At 46.3% G+C, this 19402-nt stretch overlaps 2 protein-coding genes and 1 long non-coding RNA gene across 9 annotated transcripts in view; 1 reads left to right on the top strand and 2 right to left on the bottom strand.

Annotated features, from left to right (window-relative positions):
* bicd1a (bicaudal D homolog 1a) overlaps positions 1-11410 on the bottom strand; it is a 36900-nt gene extending 25490 nt beyond the window's left edge. For 2 of the 5 annotated variants that reach the window (XM_086208172.1, XM_086208169.1), the window contains exon 1: positions 11005-11410. In XM_086208172.1, the coding sequence (XP_086064298.1) occupies positions 11005-11220 (216 nt within the window). In that variant the 5' untranslated portion in view covers positions 11221-11410. The remainder of the gene's footprint in view (positions 1-11004) is intronic. The other 3 variants (XM_086208170.1, XM_086208171.1, XM_086208173.1) reach the window with 3 other exon arrangements.
* Positions 11411-13788: 2378 nt separating this feature from the next.
* Positions 13789-14461, top strand: LOC147258225 (uncharacterized). The gene is made up of 2 exons (XR_015116739.1): positions 13789-13983; positions 14256-14461. It is a non-coding gene; the product is annotated as an uncharacterized LOC147258225 (long non-coding RNA).
* Positions 14462-15034: 573 nt separating this feature from the next.
* LOC147258224 (homeodomain-interacting protein kinase 2-like) lies at positions 15035-19402 on the bottom strand. 3 transcript variants are annotated; one of them, XM_086207654.1, is made up of 10 exons: positions 19281-19402; positions 18860-19061; positions 18563-18751; positions 18281-18462; positions 18026-18149; positions 17747-17857; positions 17262-17641; positions 16886-17152; positions 16617-16801; positions 15036-16512 (listed from the first exon to the last, which is right to left on the bottom strand). In XM_086207654.1, exons 2-10 carry the CDS (start codon positions 19043-19045, stop codon positions 16004-16006), a joined length of 2133 nt encoding a protein of 710 aa, XP_086063780.1. In that variant the 5' UTR covers positions 19046-19061; positions 19281-19402; the 3' UTR covers positions 15036-16003. The 3 variants fall into 3 exon arrangements, with proteins under 3 accessions (XP_086063779.1, XP_086063780.1, XP_086063781.1); XM_086207655.1 differs by having other exon boundaries at positions 15038-16512; positions 17262-17446; positions 17555-17641; positions 18860-19354; XM_086207653.1 differs by having other exon boundaries at positions 15035-16512; positions 18860-19354.

Below are 19402 nucleotides of genomic sequence, written 5' to 3'. Positions count from 1 at the left end.
GGATCCAGGCCAGCAACAACAAATCCTGTACAGCTGCATCTGGTGCTGTCTCACCATCCCAGTGAGAACACACATTCTGAGCGAAACTGGAAGGTCTACCAGGGACGGGCTTTAGCTTGTAAAAATGATTCAATTTGGCTCAAGTCAGCTCATGGTAAGACTGATTCCTGGATTCTCTCCCAGAATGTCTGTCACTTTTATGTGCTCAGCTTCTGCCCGGCTGAGTGGACGATGAATTGATGCACAGAGGAGCAGCTGAGCGCAAGGTTTGTTTGGCGGATCCCAAATGACTCTTTTATCGGCCTGTTTTCCCTCACAGACCTGATCCATCTTTACATTCTCCTCATAATTCCTCTTTGGATTATTATGTCTGAACACAAGCTCAGCACACTGACCTTCTGTGAAACTAAACGGTGGACCATTAACCGTTGCCACCGCCGCCTCAACGCCAAACCATGAAACATCCTGCAACGTTAAATTTTTTTGGAATCCAGGAGTAACTTGAGAGTGACCTGTGAGCTCCGAAGTGTGTGAGAGCAGAGAGGAAGACGAGCCACCGGAGCTCCAACTGTGCAGCCTTGTCTCCGTGTGCTAATGTGCCTCCCAGGACAACATAAGCAAGTCAACCACAAAAACACATGGTCTACACTTCAGGCTCTCCCAGCACACACATACATATTCAACAACACACCGAGCTGCAGGCGTGCACCTCACTGGTGGTATTCATCGCTGCCTCACACCATTCATGTGGGGACAGTACAGGGGCCGTCGGGCCGGGATGCAGCATAATGGCTCCCATGTCCATTAAAGAGCCGGATGGAAGGAGACAGAAAGAATACTCTTGCACACTGAAAACACGTCACCGTGAACGCAACACACCAAAGGACAAAATCCATTAAAGGACGAAGCTGAATAAACTGTTTTTGTGGCAGCCAACTGAAAGACAGGCAGAACGCTCTGATGTCATCATGATTACAGTGTCAATCATCTCTGGCGAGCTAGAACTGCTGGTTTGAACCCCGGCTGGAGTATGGGGTTTTTACTCCGGCTTCCTCCCACAGTCCAAAGACATCAAGGGGGGACCAGGTTAATCCAGACTCTAAATTGACCGTAGGTGTGGCTGGGAGAGCCAATGGTTGTCTGTCTCTATGTGTTGGCCCTGCCATGGACTGGTGACCTGTCCAGGGGGAAGGCTGCTAGGATAGGCTCCACCCCCCTGCAACCCTTAACAGGATAAGCAGTTGAAAATGGATGGATGGAGTCTAAATGCTGCATCCAATGTGTTGTCAAACTGATGGGGAAAAATTCCTTGCTTGTTTTGTTGATTTGCACGCGTTGAGCTGTCAGGGCCTCCAAACGCAGGTCCCAACACGTCCCGTTGACTTATCTGAATGTCGTACGTAGTTTGACTAGCATACATTTACATACATTAACAGTGCGTGTGAGAGGGTGTGCCTGTGTGTGTGGATGTGATTGCGTGAATGAGTGTAAACAGCTGGGGAAGCGGCGTCCCAAACACAGCCTCCTCCTCCTCAGTATCAACCCAGATAACCACACAGGAGCTCCACTGAACGGTTTCAGTGAGAATCCCCTTCCCTGGATTTGCTCTCTGCTCTTAATTCTCAGGGACAAATACTATCAGTCAAATATTTCCATCCATGTTTCTGCGGAAGGCTCAACGTTGTTCCGCTTCTATCCTAATCCTCCTGAGCAGCCCTTTCCCATTACAATATCTAAGCAGTCAGTGGCTTGTTCAGGAACTGGCCTGGGGTGACGAAGAATTAGAGCACTGATGTGGAGTGTGTGGAGATGGAATGACACACTCTGGTCTCCCTCCCTCGTCCTGTCCTTTATGTCTTTGTTAGACTGAATGGCGGAAAGATCCCACAGCGCACGAAACCTAAAATTAAGAGAAACATCCTGAAGAGGAGAAGTGAGTTCGGAGGAGTTTGTCTGAGATGTGTGGAAGGAGGCTCACGATTAGTATTCACTAGACACCGAGAGACAGAGGAGAGAAATGAGAGGGAACGCTGCTGAGGATGAGGAGCGAGCCACGGCAGACTCTCAGACTACAATAGGAGGGCTGGCCAGAACACCGACGCCTCCATGGAGCATCTGGGTGACTCAGGGCTTTTTGCAGCCACAGAGAACCTCCACGCCAGTACAGCGTTCTGCTGCTGAGACAGGATGAGGCGATGCTAGTGGCACAGCTAACAGCTGACTGTGTGTTGGGTTTCTAGACGCTTCAACAATAGCACCGAGAACACTCTCACATAGACGGTGATGGTGTTATTCAGTGATGAGGCAGGCACTGTCCTTGTCTGAGAAAAGTTGCCTATTGAGGTAGGAATCCATGCGTGTGTGAAAAAACACTCACACATCACATCAAGACACCATAGTGAAAATTACTGTCTCAAATGCAGTCAGTAAATGTAACATAATTGCAATACTTGACAAATATATGACAGTCATGCATCTCGACCTGCGGTTCGTCATGGCAACATAGAAACGCATTGCTCTCGTCAGCTGTTCAGCTGTAGACTTCCAATTAACATATGTCACGATCTTCCACACAAATTGCAATTTTTCCAGATCCTCAAAAGAACACAAACAGATGGCAAAATTTGCTCGATTTTTTTAAGAGAATCAGCTGCAAAATCAGCAAAATCAAGCATTTCTGGATGCAACAATCACACAAAAACTCTCCAGAATCGCACAGGATTGCTGCTTACTGCTACTGCCACGACTGATCACTGCTTCACGTCCTCGACGAAACCTGCAGTCTCGTTTAGCCACTTGCTAGCAACCTTTGTTTTAAAGACACAAAATCAGTGCTTAAATTTCAGAGGTGGTATTTACTGACGAGTCCTCTGTGACAGGGCAACGGGATGGGAGTGGGAAGATGGGAATGTTGTGAAAATCAAAGTATAATGTTGTCCTGATGCCAGCATTTATTATCCATCATCCTGAAGGAGACAAGAACGTCTGAAAGAAATTATGAGAAAAACAACATGATCAAGGAAAAGAGTGAGTGTGTGTGTGTGTGTGCGTGTGTGTGTGTGTGCGTGCGTGCGTGTGTGTGCGTGCGTGCGTGTGTGTGCGTGCGTGTGTGTGCGTGTGTGTGTGTTGCTGAGTATAATGGCCTCTGGTGATCTTGATAGGTTTCTTTCTTCCCGCCATGCAGAGATGATAAGCTGGAAAAAGGCAGCAGCTGATTTGCTCCCTCTTCACCTGACCAAGACAGATTCAGGCTCTAATGCCTTACGTTTCTCGTCCGTACAACAAAGCATTGCTTTTACTGCTTTTATTATCACAACAGTTGACAATTAATCTATACAGCACAATCTTAAATACACACGAGGAAGACCTTTGTTGCAACGTTTTCCCGGAGAGGAGACGAGCTGCTATTTTTGCAATGCTTTCAGAGTTTGTAGCACACACAGCTAAAGTGGACGACTAATCAATACAGCATCCTGCAGGCAGGGGAGTCCTGTTCCCTATTCCCCAACTACTGTATTTCACTGCAGCAAACAGGAGTTCTCTGAAAACACACATTTATGCAGGGCAGGGCTGGTCCTCTACACAGAGACCAGGTTCATTACAGCCACAGGATAACTGGACAAAGGCTACTGCAGTTAGCTTAGCCTGGCCCATTAACCCAGCTTCCACTCAGCTTCCACTTGCAGAGTCCCATGATGACTCTTATGGAACAGCAAGTACCAAACTGAAAGAGAACAATGGTACATTTTCCATTCCACATGCTGGACCCTCTCCTGGCCCCTCCTCACACTGCAGCAACCATCCTCTGTCTCTGCACATTAAGTCAACACACCCATAAAAACCTGAAACAACAAAAGAGCCTAAGTGATGCACTGAGTCTCTCACCAGCACCACTCTATCCTGTCGCCCCTCCCTCACTGGTCTCAATCACAACATCTGCCCCCCACCCCCACGCACGCACACACATTTACACACACAGGACAGGAAAATGGTCCTGATGTGTGGCTCAGTGACCTTCCCTTCAGGTTCTAAAAACACACACAAAAACACACAAAAAACACACACGCACACACACTCCACCCGATATAAAAGACTGGAGGCCAAACACAAGGGCAGACAGGTGCTTATCTAGATGCTCCACTGCACCTCTGAGCCTGTTGCAGGGTCACGGCTCACCAGCAGCATCATGACCACAGCCTCCAAACACCAGCGTCATTTTCATCGAATGAACGATGCAGCCTTGGTTTTTTTTGGCTCTGCTCCTTGAATGACTGCCATCATTTGTAAGGATGCGTATTTGTAGCTCGGCCTGGACTTTTTCCTGCCAGAACCAGTGGCGTGTGCGGGGCGACCCAGGATGTAGAGATGACACGGAGTCTCACCCATTCTCATTGAACAACGTACACAATGAGATCAGCTTCGTTACAACTTCACCATACAGAGCAGAAACCGATACTAAATCCCCTTTACTAGAAGAAGGGACCGTAGGGGATGGTGGGGGAGGAGAGGGGGGAGTCACAGGGGATGGAGAGGGGGATGGTGGGCTGATGGTTTGGAGCACAACCCAAAGAGAGAAACAAAAGCATCATGCGAGGTATTGATCCACCTCCCTCCTCCATGTCTCCTGCCCTCCCACCAATGCGCCAAATGTAAAAGAGCGAGGCGGCGGCTGAGAGACCTGTAATGTATTCTGTCATTGCAGTCGGCTGATCCTTTCACCTGATGCTCAACGGACGCTAACTCTGATTCTTTGAGCCACCTCGTGAGTGTTGCACTCCTCTGCTGCTAATCGCTAACAAATAACACATCCTGCGCGTACAGCTCATTGCTGCAGGCCACAAAGAGGCCTGCAAGAAAAGCGTGACTTTGTGCAGGTCAAAACTGGGCGTCACAATTCACTCTGACGGAGGTTCATCAACCAACGGCTCGTCGTCTCAAGTCCCTGATGGCTGAGAAATCGCATGATGTTAACTTGACATATGCAGCTAGCGAGGGGCTCACTGACGGCTGACCAATCACCTGTGGTGAGTTTTGCTGAGAGAAACCTGCCCTTAAGACACACATTTACTTCAGAAACAGAGGAAAACACAAACACTTCAAGCATTAAAGTTAAATGAAATGAAAATCAAATGTTCCCAGACTCTCAAAGCAGTTACCATCACTATAAAAAGTGATTATAACGGCAATAGAAACACTGAAGTTTTCAGAGTTCTCATACACGAAGGCATCATGATAAACTGCAACACTATACGTTACAAAGAAACTGCAATACTCTAAGTAACCTACAGAAAATTATGGTCTGACCGTTACCGGCCTCAGAGGCCCACCTCAGACATGTTGCATCATTGTATATGTTTTGTGATATATGCTAATATTAAAAAAAAAAAAAAAAAATTTTAACAGCACATAAAAGGCAGAAAACAATGATGTTAAAATGGTGTCACCCAGTTCGTCCAGCCGAGAGAGCTCCTGCTGATTTTACCGTTTTATTGTGGTCTTCATTTAAGCGGTCACGTATGAACATTCAATGCAAACATCTTTTAATGAAGTAAGTTATTTGTTTAAGAAATTAGTCTTCTACTTTTACATTGTCACATCGGTGCAAAACTGGCGCACAGTGACCATAGAAAGGGTCTGTTCTCGGTCCGGCACCAAATTTCTCTCAAAGGGTTGGACATGTCGGGGATGGTCCTGCTCTAAAATCAGCACTGGGCTCAAAAAGCCCATATCAGCTGGGTCTTACTGAAAATGACTGAAAGCACAACTTCCAGTGTGCCACCTGAGTGGCATAATAATGTAACCATGTAACTATCGTGACAACCCAGCTGGCAGGTAGAGTCAAAACGATGCCAAATGCTTATTATGAAAGGAGCCAACAGTCCCAGCTACATCCTGGCCAGGATAATAGAGAGACAGGCAACGATCACACTCGCGTTCACACCTGCAGCCAATTTAGAGTCACCAGTTCACCCAACACCCATGTTTTTGTTCTCTAAGAGGAACCCGGAAGGAACCCACCCAGACACAGGCGGAACATGCAGACTCCACACAGACGCCCGCCCGCCCGCCAGCAGGCTTAGACCCGGAACCTTCTTGTGGTGGTAACTTGACGTTCACCAGTTTCCATTTGCATTCAGCCAGCTAACTGGACTGAATGTCCCGGTACACAAGACTCAGGGAGAAATCCATTTATTGACGGACTGTGTCCATATCTGTAATGGTGGGTGGACAAATGCCCCATTTCAGCTGGTCAAAGATCAGACATCTCCTCGAGCTGAGCCAGCATAAAGTTTGTCTCCTCATCCGTCTAAAGAAGTGTTGTCTTCGCCCTGGAATGATTCCACCGCGAGCGTCTTCTGTCCACTTCCAGGTTCCAATAAGGCGTAAACACGCCTGACGCCGGATGCACCAGGCCTGTCAGTCTGACTTCAAATGTATGATTCAGATGGGATCGATGTTTTTACATTTTAAACAATACTACCACAATAAATATGAAGTGTCTGTATTTTCTGTACATATTAATTGTACAGATGAGTTGTAACTCCTCATCCGACTCTTGTTGATGGAGAGGATAAAAACTCATCTCACCATTCCTTCAACTCGTCACTTCTCCAGCTGGCTGTCAACTGACTGCAAAACAAACTCCTGACAGAAGGAGGAGGGTTCATGTTTGCTGCACTGCCTTCAGTCATAGGTCACAAAGTGAACAGCGGCAGGTAACTCCGCTTGGGTCATGAATATTGAATGTGTCGACACTGGGGAGAATAATGCGGACTAAAGGAGAGGGAGGACTCCACATCTGCAGGGAAACGTCTTAAAGGCTTCAACACAGCTGGAAATGGTGCAAAACAAGCTGTTGGGGTCTCTGGCAGAAGAAATATTTCACGGTGAGCTGATAAATCCTGACGGAATCTTTGTCTCCAGGTGTTCCAGCATCTGAAGACTTTGATGCTGATCTCAGCGGGCACCTTTCCCAGCCCAGAGCCACGAGAGCAGAGCTGACCTGTGGACCTCCTGCTCCGCAACTACCACAGGTAACTTCATCTGCCAGTTGGTAACAACAACAAAAAAACAAAAAGCCCATCAATGACATAAGAGACGTGACATATTTCCCTCTGATAGATGTGGGTGCTGATCCTGGAGGACTCAAAGGTGTAATGCCAAATCGATTATTGGAGCAAAGGAAAAGGGTTCTCATGACTGCGAGGCTCCACTTCTCCCATTCAACTTCTGATTTCAATGTCCTCCATCCACCTCTTATTGTGTCCTATCTGGGCTTGATCTGCCCAGAGACAGCACTAACAAGCCAAGAACCACAGGGTAATGGTGGCTCCATCACCGCTTAGGCAGCTATCCAGAGACGTACAGTCCATCCACGCAGGGAAACAAGGAACGGCAGAGTGATTGGGCTGGGAGGCAGGGAGAACAGCGGGGAGGGGGGCTGAGTGAAAGAGCTGGGTGAAGGGATAATATATAGTGTATGAGAGCAGAGGACACTACAGAGGAAGAGAGGACTTCCTGCTTTCAGCGCCGAACACGCTCTTAGCCTTCTCTTTCTTTCCTGAGGAGAGCATAAACAAAGAGAAGCATTGAAGTGATGACATTTACTGGAAGACCATCAGCACAGAAGTCACCAAACCAACTAGACACTGATTTATTTTTGTTGGTTGCTCTGTTTTCCCACACGGTCGAACACATCACGATCTCTGTACAAGTGCAAATCATCAGAATGACATAGAAATGGCAGATTTTTGAATATTGCGTATAACATTTTACAAATGAAGACAGTTCTGCACAAGCGTTCACGCGCTCGTGCTGCAGTCAGCTGCTGCCCACCAGCTGTGACGTGAACTGGTGGCACATGACCAGAGCATGAGGGACACCAATGTCACCGTGGAACATATGAAAACCCTGTAGGAACATCCATGTGGAGCTCGCCAGCGGCACCCAGTGACTCTCCCTCTCTCTACATATCTACTGTGTGTGTGTACGTAGAGGCTCGTCTCCTGAGTGTGCAGAGGGACTGTTGAGGAGAATGTTTACTTGCGGCATTTCTGTGTCACAGTCATGAACGCGTGTGACAGACAGAATCATTCTTTTACGTGGAAGTACTAATACCTCCAGATAGTGTTCCGTCTGTCAGCCGGGAGCACCGACAGACTGACGACAGGCAGGCTGAGGACACGGCGGTTGCAGACGTGAGCGACTTATAGATGGAATTACCTCTGGATTAACAGCTGCTTATGTCTCCAAAATGATACATAAATAAGTGAACTGTAAACAATATCAAGGATATTGACCCCCGATACTGGAAAAGGTGAGTTAGTGATGATCACCGTCACCCCCAGAGACAGGAAGTTACTCTCTTTATAAACCATAATGCAGCTTCTCAGTCTCCATCCAGACGCACTTAAAGGCACTGCGGGCTCTCGTCTCCAGTCCTCTCCCGGCTGCTCCCCTCTCACACTCTACAAGCATCTTTATGTCTCTGTTTTTGCCGCCCTCTTGTCTGATCAGATTCTCGCTCATCTCATTCATTCCCTGAGTGTGCGCTGGACAGCGCGCCGCTGCCAGCTGAATCAGGCTGTCCCCTCCTTTTACCTCCCACACAGAGATCATTCAGTGAGAAAGTCAAAACAAAATGTCCAGCTAGTTGAGCGGCGGACGGGAAGAAAGCGGGCGAGGACGTGCATATAGCCACACACACTTTATGTAACGTGGCCTCCAGTCGTATAGGATGTTATGTTTTAATTATGTGCTGAACCAACTGTGCAGGGAACATCCACTGATGGAGGAGATTCTTCTCAGGTGAAAAAAATCTAAATGTAATCTTGCGTTTGATTCATGGGCGCACAAACTTTTCCCCTTGACGGGACAAAACTGAAACCGTTAAATGGTACGATCCCAAACCCCCTTAGTTACATATTACTTAAGCTTCAACATAAATATATTATTAACGTGTTACTGCGAGTGCTTCCATTACATTCAGGTCAATTCGTCAAGCCCACATAACTCTTTGAAAAAAATCAGAATCGGGAGAACACAAATTACGGCAAGAAGAAATTTGAGCTGAACTTCAGCCGTCTGGTCACGCTTGCAACTGATCTAACCAGGCACAAACAATAACTCACCTACCTAAGCGCATTTTTACCTGATGAACTAGACAACAGCATAACTGTACATGTTTTAGATTTATTTCTTTTGATTCGTTTGGCCAAATCCAACCCAAGTTCCCCCCCGGGCCACACTTGGTTCAGCCCTGGCTAGCACTGAATTTGGGCAGAATGCAGATTTTGTGTAATCCTGCGACTAGTTTACATAATAGTTGGGAAGTGGACCGGGTCAACACTGGTGAACGGCCCCAGGAGTGAATGGACTCAATGGATGAATGGATAAAGTGACAACAGGACAATACAAGACACTCTGGTACAGGACTTACTTGGATAGAGGTCGTCCTTTGTCTTTCATAACACCGCGTTCTCACGTTTCAAATCTCCCTTTGTACTTTCTCAAGGTTTTTCTCCTGACTGAGTGACCTACTGAGGAGAGCAGGCGTGAATAGAAATGACACTCTTTAAACAATGATGAGTGGCAGCAGCAGCCCCTGGGCTCCTCCCTCTCCGGTTCGGTCTCCATTAGCGACCTTGAGCTGTGAAGCCCAGTCAGCGTCGCCCGCCCGGTGTTGCTCTGTTGCCTTCGTGGCTGAATGTAGAGCATCAGTCGTCCTTCAGGCTGGACCCCTCACTTCCCCATCACCAGTGTGGACTTTTGATTGTGATGTCACACCCAAATGATGAGGACACTAACACAGGTTTCAGATGTGTGTGTGTTTGTGTGTGTGTGAGCTCCATTTTGAAATATTCATTAAATGATGAAAAATATGTATTGCATTGAGTCCGCATTATTCTCCCCAGTGTCGACACATTCAATATTCATGACCCAAGCGGAGTTACCTGCTGCTGTTCACTTTGTGACCTATGACTGAAGGCAGTGCAGCAAACATGAACCCTCCTCCTTCTGTCAGGAGTTTGTTTTGGGTTGTTTGTTTTGCAGTCAGTTGACAGCCAGCTGGAGAAGTGACTCAAGTTTGGCTCTACTTGAACCTTTACACATCATTTAAAAAGAAATTAAGGCTGCAACATCTTATCAAAATGCAAGTTATATAGTATCTTAGCAACATATCCAAATCACAATCGTTTGATGGGGTAAAAACAGGTCCCCGTACAAGTGAAGCAATAGAGTGTCCATAATTTATTTTTCATTTCAAAGCAAAAACAAGCATTCCTGGGTCATGTGGTAATAACTGTCAAAATAATCTAATTGGGATTATCATTCTTCCCTGGTAGATCCGCAGCCTGGATATTAGATTAATGGGCGACTGAATCTCTCTCTCTCTCTCTCTCTCTCTCTCTCTCTCTCTCTCTCTCTCTCTCTAACACACACACACACACACACACACACACACACACACACACACACTCACTCTTTGGGCTAACCGTTAAAGATGCAATTCCTGAGAGATTCCTGGGAAACATTATTTGCAAAACGCGCTCCAAGTCCCAGGCCTGTTAAAGTAATGAGTGTTTCAAACGAGGAGGGACTCTGGAACGGTAAACCTTTGGTGTTGTGTTGTTGTGGGGGGGGGGGGGGTCCTTGATTAATTATGATAGATTCTATGTCTTCATTACACTTCGCTACATCAGTTACTCCGTCAATCACAATCAAACCCCTGGGATTAAAGCTTCGGCGGTGTAAGAATACACACATCTCTCAAAGAAGCTTGAGATCACATGACGCTCCCTGCTGGGCGCAAACCGACCCTCTCCCCCCGCTCAGGGTAACACACCTGCACACACACCCGCTGAGAACAAATCCACACACCACACAAGCCCTGGCTGACATCAGCCTGGCATGGATGGTGGACTCCCACCACCCGGGCTGGCGATGCGGCCGATCCCACCTGACTGCAGTGCGTTTACGCCACCGTGCCACAGACCCACCTACCTCCTGTAATTGTTCCAACTCTTTCCTGAGGATCTCCTGCTCGCTCTCCAGGTCGACATACTTCTGCTTCAGCGCTTGGTTCTCCTCCAGGACCACCAGACCGCACTCCGCGGCCCGAATCTTCTCCCGGTTCGCCTCGGCCAGTTCCTGAGTGAGCCGCTCCACCTCGGCGCGGTACTGATCCACCGACTCCCCGCATCCTGCACCGGCGGCCATCGCGCCTCTCTTCCTGACTGTGTCGCTCGGCTCTGCGGTTCTCTCCCTCCCTAACTCTCTCCAGAGCTTTGGGCAGAGCGGAGAGGCGGGCGGAGGCTGAGAGATGCTCAATAACCGCCCCCTTCCTCCCCTCCCCTGAGACGCAGCCAAGGAAGCAACAGAGATCCACAACAATGAATATCTGTATTTCCATCAACCGTTTTACCAACGACTTTATTGTATTAAAACAACAACAATCGATGAGACATCGCTTTCAGAACCAGGTCACTGGATCTGGATGACACCAAGCATCACATTTCTGCTTATTCATGAGTGCAACAGCGCCACCGGCTGGATCCACCCACCTCTCCATCTACGTGTCCATACATTTCTCACGTCAATCATGGAACCCTCTCAACTACTTGTTCATCCTCCACATCCTCACGAAAACAGCCCGTCGTTATTTCCAACAACTGGTGAATGTGAAGGATTAGGAACACTGACGTCATACATGCGTTTCCCGTCATCAGTAACTTGCACTGACGCCCCCCCCCCCCCCCCCCCGTGAATAAACCTTTATATCCAAATCAGCCTCTGTTCAGCTGTGACTTTATCCAGAAGTTTTCTTCATGCAGCTGATGATGAAGGTCCATGTTTGTCCCTGAAGGCATCAGTGTGTGTTCATGCACCAGGACTGAAAAAAATGGCGAAAGCATTCTTGTCTGAATATTAGAAATACTTCTATTTAATTCTTTCATTAAGTCCGATCTTGACAATCCAGGTGGACCGAACGCATCATGTGGATTCACCCATTCTCTTTCACAAGACATTGAAACCCACAGGAATCACAGAGTACAACTGTTGTTGACAATGTTTTCACAAATGTGAAGGATGGAAAAAATAGTGAGTTGGACCTTGATGAGTGAGGTTGGTGATCATTTACACGTTTTTACCGTCTACAAGAACGATCGATGGAACACTTCAGAAATCACCTTTAAAAAGGAATGAGAAACAGACCTAAAGAAGCCTCGGAGTGGAGCTGAACGGCTCCTGATTCATTCATGATGTCACTGACTGGTAGGAAAAAACAGTAAACTTGGGGGCCTTAACAGGAAAAATATTACAGAGAAACCCTGGAATACTGAAGGACTACAAAATGCCTGCTAGCATAACTGCCAAAGTCATGTTATGTCCAAATTGAGATATCTGCCTGACGTTGGTCATTTTTATTTTGAGACCTTTTTCACTTGTTTCAAGTTCATTTTTATTTCAAGTCAGACGAGATTTGTTTTGAGAAGAAATGAGACATTTTGACTAGAAGACCAAGAAGGGAAGTATTTTTGGAATTCTTTTGAGCAAGAACTGCTTGACTGTGCTAAAATACCCAGCAGCAATTTATTTTCTTCTGCTTGAGGGTCAAAAAATGTCAGTGGTGGCCGTCAGGGTCAGCAGGGCCTCTCTGCTGGCCGAGAATCACCACAAACCATGGTCATAATTACAATGCAAGTTAATTTCATTTTTAATTCATTTTTCATAAATATGTACATGAAATGACTCTCCCCTGTTCTCCTCATGTCATATTATATCCATGTGGTTACACTCCTTGTTGTATTTTAAGGTTAAAGTTTTTATCCAATCAGAAGGCAGCTGGCTTGTGTTGCCAGGCTGTATGAAATCTGCCTGAGGCCTTCAGAGTCAACAGTGCAGGCGTCTTTAAAACCTTTTGGGGACATCCACCCTATTTTGGTGGACTAATTAAAACTTTGTGAACAAATATTTTTAAATTGCCTTTTATTTCTAAGTTCTGACAGCGATATATATACACATATATATACACACACACACACATTAATATCCACACACACACATTCATATCTACAGACTTCCCAATGTTCAGTTTGAGACAGGTGATCATTTGCTGTGATTATTATTGGCAGTAGTGGTGGTCGTACTGGTATGTAGTTAATATTATTGGTGCCTGGTCAGTTGAGTTCCTCACTCAGGTTTTGTAATTCATCAATTCTGTGTGTGTGTGTGTGTGTGTGTGTGTGTGTGTGTGTGTGTGTGTGTGTGTGTGTGTGTGTGTGTGTGTGTGGTGGCACTCTGCTCCAGTGACATATGAGGTAGAGTGAGAGCCATCACTCCATGCTAGACTACGAGCCTACATGGTCATCACGCAGTCACTGCTGGCCTGACGGCAACAAGAGTCTGACAAAGTGATACCTTTATGTATTAAGACCTGCAGTTTAATGCAATTTATTGTCTTTTCTGATTTCTGTTGTAGTTTGGATGAAGGTATGAAAGATTTTTGTTATTTTAATGACTAAAAACAGAGAAAGGCAGCTTCTGAACAGTTCTGAATAAACTGTACCTGTGTGGAGGCACAGCAGACGTCACAAGTTTGTTCAGCGTCGATCTTACAGAAGCCTGTTTGCACCATCTAGTGGCAGGAACTGGTAACACAGGGCTGCTGCTGATCTCAGCCTGAATAAAAATGAGTGTGTGTTAGTGTGTGTGTGTGTGTGTGTGTGTGTGTGTGTGTGTGTGTGTGTGTGTTGGCTCTCTCTCATTTCTGCAGCAGGACTTTTCTGTACCAGTCATTTCATTTATTAACACAAAGACAGAGGGCTGCAACCCAGTGGAGTCCCAGCTCAGGTGGGCCTTTTTAAGCCGGTGTTGTTTGGTGATGGGGTCGGTGTGAGATCACCAGGGCTGACATCATGCAGAGGAGCTGACGGTGTTTATCCACAGTGCTTTTGTATTTCCTCAAGACCACACAAGAAGGTGACAGCAGTGACGGACGACAGCTTTAAATGAGTTACAAATAAAGATTTAAATGTGTACTTTTTTATCAAACAAAACACTCAACTCAATCTGCTTTGTCCCCTGTTCACCTTTTAAAATCACATCTTTATGATCTGTAACCTTGTGCTGCTTCAATCTCGTCTCTCCCTTTGGGAATTCTAGTTAGAATGTGAAAAGCCCAAATTAAGAATTTTATTTGATAGTCATCAATCATTAAATTATTTGTAATCACAAGTATTTCTCATCTCGAGGTCCAGGGCTCACAACCAGAGGCTGCTGGGTGACCTGAGCTCTCTCTCTACAGCCACTAGAGGGGGCAGCAGCATCAACATCAAGGCTCAACAGTTTCCACATCAGAAGTTCCAAACATTTTAGCAGGACCAGCTCGCTTGCAGATTGCTGTCATGTAGCAATGTTAGCATGCTTTAAAAATACAGGAGCATACTTTTACCAATAAGTTTGTGAATTGCTATCATTCCTTCAAATGTTTATCCTGAAATATATGCTGCTAGCACATTAGCATACTAAATGTTAACAGCAACAGGTAGCCACCTGGAGAAAGACATACATTTTAGTGTATTATGATCCTCTAGTATGCGAAATACTCACATGCTAACAACAACAGCTGCCTTTCCATTTGTTATTCCATCCATCCATCCATTGTCTTCCACTTATTCCTGTTAAGGGTCACAAGGGGGGTGGAGCCTATCCCAGCTGCTTCTGGGCGAGAGGGTTCACCCGTGACGGGTCACAAGTCCATGGCAGGGCCAACACATATAGACAACCATTGTCTCTCCCAGCCACGCCTACGGTCAATTTAGAGTCTGGATTCACCTGGTCCCCTCTTGATGTCTTTGGACTGTGGAGGAAGCTGGAGTACCAGAGAGAACCCAGCAGGAACAGGGAGAACATGGAGACTCACCCAGAAAGACCCCGTATGTATCAACATACATTATGTATCAACATTAAAATAGTAGCATGTTGCTAGCAATTTGGCATGCTAACGTACGAGCAGCAAAATATTGCTTGATGTGTAGCGGTGTAGTATGTAGCAATGTTAGCATGGTAGCATTGGGCAAAGATTTCCTGCTTTTAGCAGGGACATTTATTTGATCATGAAGGTGAGGGCGTCAGCTTCATTTAGAGATAGATTTATAACACTTCTCTTCATGTCATATTACAACAAAAATGACTGATAAACAAATGGTTTCACCTCTGAAAAGGCACTTTATTAGTCAACATTGATACAATGGAGAATCTACATCGATAGCATTCATTGCCTTCAGGCTACTGAGGCTGTGAAGGGCCATAAAACCCAATATTGTCTTGATGATATTCTGAACACACATCAGACAGCGACATCAAATCCTTTACATTTTATTTTCAAGCACATTTTAGACATTCAGTGCAGCTCAATGTTCTTGATATCAATCTTTCTTTTTCTTGATTTTGAAGGATGTTGGTGGCTGCTCCTGTTTGAAAAACCTCCAGGCTGAAGACTCATAGTGGTGAAGATGATCGTTGTGAATTCCCTTCTTGAGTGTTAAGTTCATATGAATGTCTTCATTTAATTTCAGTTCATATGTTATTTTATCATTTTGATCAGGCATCATTTCGTTGGGTAGTTGACATTGAGTCAGGACCTTCAGGGAGCAGCCAAGTTCATGTTTGGGAACTTTTTGGGTCCTTGGTTTTTCTCAGGCATTGACATAATGATGCTAAACTGTAGCTGCTCAAACCCTTTTTTCAATAAAGGAGTTAAATGTCATCCGTGTCCTGATCTGTGTCTCTTATAGGGGTACGTCCTTGGGAGTCGTGGTCCACCGAAGAGTTCCGTATCCAAAAGGTTATCGAATCGTGATGAAGGGATGCTGGAGTGAGAGGCGGTGGTCTTCAACTTCAGACGGGGGTTGACTGGTGGGACTGCTGGAGTGTTTGGAAACAGGAGGGGGCATGACGGCCGGAGGGGGGTCTGATGGAGGGATGGCTAGAGGGGGAGTTAACAGGAGGGGGTATGACGGCCGGACAGGGGGGTGGGATTGCTGGAGGGGTTGTTGACAAGAGGAGGCATGAAGGCATGAGAGAGAGGAGGGATGGTGGGATTGATAGACGGGTAGTAAAAAGGAGGGGGCATGATGGGATAAGTGGGACGTTGAATGGGGGGAACGATAGAGGGGTAGTAAACATGGGGGGGCATGATGGGACGAGTTGGACGTTGAATGGGGGGAATGATAGAGGGGTAGTAAACATGGGGGGGCATGATGAGACCAGTGGGATGTTGACTGGGGGGCATGAAGGAGGGGTAATAAACAAGAGGGGGCATGACGGGATGAGTGGGGGGTTGGATGGGGGGTTGGATGGGGGGTATCCTGGGGGGCAGGTAGTACACATGGATGGGATTGGGAGCAGGTTTTGGGGGGGCAATATGGATGAGGGTAGGGAGGGAAGAGGGGGATGATGGGAGGTTTTCGGTCCTGGTGTTCTCCTGCTTGGGTTCCTGGTGAGGCTCTGAAAGTCAACATCAATCACAGTCACATGTTAAACACAAAAAGTCTCAGTGGGTCGTCAGAGAACTCTGATCTGATATTTAGCTTCTCTACACGTCCACTCACCCGTCCTTCCTCCCTCCATCTCTGGACAAGCTGCAGCCTTCTTTCTGGTCTTCTTCTTCTTCTTCTTCTGATTTTTCTCAGGCTGTTTATCAGTTCTTTTCTTGCTTTTCTTGCAATTTCCATCGGTCTTCTTTTTACGGGTGACGCCCTGGTTGGGGGGCTGGGCCGGGCTCGTATCACCGGCTCTGTAAAATCATTTTTAGGATGTTGAAAGTGAGTCATATAAATTAAAACCTCTAATTATGATCAGGTCAAGAAGGGGAGCCTACCTGTGTGAAGGCCCATCGGTCTTCATCCTTTTCGGTGCTGGGCTTTGATTCCCATCGTCACCTCCATCGTCAGCCTCATCTCTTTTGCGCTTCCTTGTTGCAAGAACACGCGGCCTCTTGGGATTTGGTGCTGGGCTGGAATTCCCATCCTTACCATCATCACTTGCATCTCTCTTCCGCTTCTGTCCGGTGGAAGGAAGAGGAGGCCTCTGCTGGGTTGTCTGGGCAATCCAGGGTAATGTTGCAATTTGGATGCAGGTCTTGGCACTGCAAGACAAGAACACATTCCATCAGATGTGCAAGTACAAAACATAAAGAGTGTTTCCTGAGGAAGAAGAGAGCACAAACTTAGAATGAAATCAGAGTGTTGACTTACTAGGTGCTGGTGGTGCTATGAGCCTGTAAGTGCTCCATGGACATAAACGTGTGCTCCAGCACCTCACGGGGTGTGATCCGTTTTGAGGGATCCAGCTGAAGCATCTTCTTGATCAGATCGACAAACATTTGTAGATCAGACCTCTGGGCTGCTTGATCAGCAGGATCCTGCAAATAAGCACCGTACTGGAACACACAAGGATCAAGGTCAGGGGTATCTTCAACTCTGACTGGAGTGCTTGAGCTACACTCCAAAAATATGTTCATTTGCACATTTTGACAGTTGACACTTACATGGAGAAGGTCATCTAAGCAGCTGAGCTCAATCATCCTGGTGTCCAGGAACATGGCTCCTGTCTCCAAACAGAAGAGCTCTGGTGTCTTAAGAAAGAGAACCACATTTTAATGAACTCTTTTGAGTGCAGAGAAAGAACAAAAATGTGGTGTGGTTCAGTTGGATGTGAGCAGTAGTGAGGAGGTACAAACCTTGAGTTCCCACAGACCATCTTCATCTTGATGGAAGTAGTTGGCAGTCTTCCATCCAGACTCCAACATGAATTGAGGAATTGGACCCTGGGTATCAGTGATGAACCTGAGCTGAAGGTAGAGCACAAAGTCAACTCATGCTTGCAGTCAACACAGAGGACTTAGAAGCACTCATTTTGATATTGTGAACTACTGTATTTGTACTCCAAACAACTTCCAACTACACCAGTATAAATAAATATACATGCACACACACAGTGGACTTTAAGGGGAACTTACCAGGTTGTACTCGTTGCTCCCAGGGTAGAGAAACTCTCCAAGGAACATGTAAACGGCCATGTTGCCCACAGACCACACGTCAATAGCTTCCGTGTATGGCAGCCCTAAAATGATTTCTGGAGCACTGAGAGAGAATCAACAGAAAAAAATCACATGAACCGTGAGAAGTACTTCCATTACCTTCAATGAAGTAGATTCACATAGTTGGCCAACAATACAGCCACGAAGAGATCAATTATTGCTGCAGTTCCTTACCGGTTTGCAAGGCACTGAAGAGTAGTGCCCTGCTCTGCCTCACTGGCTTCAAGGGCAAGGCCAAAATCAATGATTTTGATGCGGAAGGGCTGTTTCTGATGGTCCACAAGCATGACATTATCAAGCTTGAGGTCACTATGCAGAATTTGGGCCTCCTTTAAATGGCATAATCCACTTGCCAGCTGAAAGAGTGTTAAAGGAGAAAACATGAATGGATCACAAGGACAAGAGTATTCCATCATGACCCCTTTTGAATTGTGGAAGGAATGTTGTAGAACATACCTGATGGATGATGGGCCTGATAGATGTCAGACTCAGAGGTTTGAAGCGTCTTGCCTCCATGACACTGTGCAGAGTCTGCTGTAAAAGCTCAAACTCCAGACAAGCGTCTCCGTTTAAGGAGAAGGCCTGCTCCCAGTGGATGAAGAGAGAGCTGTGGTCCAGCCTCTTTATCTTCTGCAGCATGTTTATCTGCAGATGTATGAAAAAGATGATATTAAGTTGAGTTGTTTGGTCATAAACTTCATTGGACCACTGTGCCAAGTATTTTCACAGATGATGCAGCGTTGATTGTCCTACCTCACGTCTGGCATCGTCTCTGTTCATGGTTTTGAGGGCCACTATTCTCTGATGGCCGTTCTTGTCAGTCCTCCTACACTTGATGACTTTGCCAAAGGCGCCCTGTCCCAGAAAGCACAGGACCTCGTAGGTGGAGGTTCCTGACTGCAGAATGCTTCCATGGACCAGTTCGTCTCTGTAAGCCATAGTTGGTTTTCTGAGACTGAAATAAAGACACGACATTGAGAACACGAGCGAGACGTCTCTTTCTACGTGTGAAAGATCAACAATTGAAACTAGACGTGATAAGGTTGATGACAAAGTTAATATTCGGTCTCACCCTGCTTCAATGGGGCAAATTTAAAACTTCAATACTGTGTCTGATATAATTTACATCTTCAGGAACAAACAACCGCTTTGTATTCAAACCCTTTTAGCTCACCTGTTCACAACAAAATACCGTTCTCTGTATAGAAACGGGGATTATTTGTGTTTTGATGTTGTCTTCCTCTGACAAAGGTTGCACCAAGGTTGAAATGTCTGAGGTGATCAAGTGAGGTCTTT

Source organism: Aulostomus chinensis, chromosome 7, assembly GCF_037954235.1.
Source record: "Aulostomus chinensis isolate RoL2024-O1b breed Wild chromosome 7, RoL_Achi_v1.0, whole genome shotgun sequence".
Lineage (NCBI taxonomy): Eukaryota > Metazoa > Chordata > Actinopteri > Syngnathiformes > Aulostomidae > Aulostomus > Aulostomus chinensis.
The sequence above is the reverse complement of the archived record's forward strand: the minus strand, read 5'-3'. Positions and strand labels throughout refer to the sequence as shown.

Excerpts from the sequence above, each read along its gene's own strand:
- LOC147258224 (XM_086207653.1), bottom strand. The coding sequence starts at position 19,081 with ATGTCGTGTCTTTATTTCAGTCTCAGAAAACCAACTATGGCTTACAGA. Across the intron at positions 18,150-18,280 it reads CTTCAGTGCCTTGCAAACCG|TGCTCCAGAAATCATTTTAG; the intron begins GTAAGGAACTGC and ends ATTCTCTCTCAG. Across the intron at positions 17,153-17,261 it reads CATAGCACCACCAGCACCTA|TGCCAAGACCTGCATCCAAA; the intron begins GTAAGTCAACAC and ends CTTGTCTTGCAG.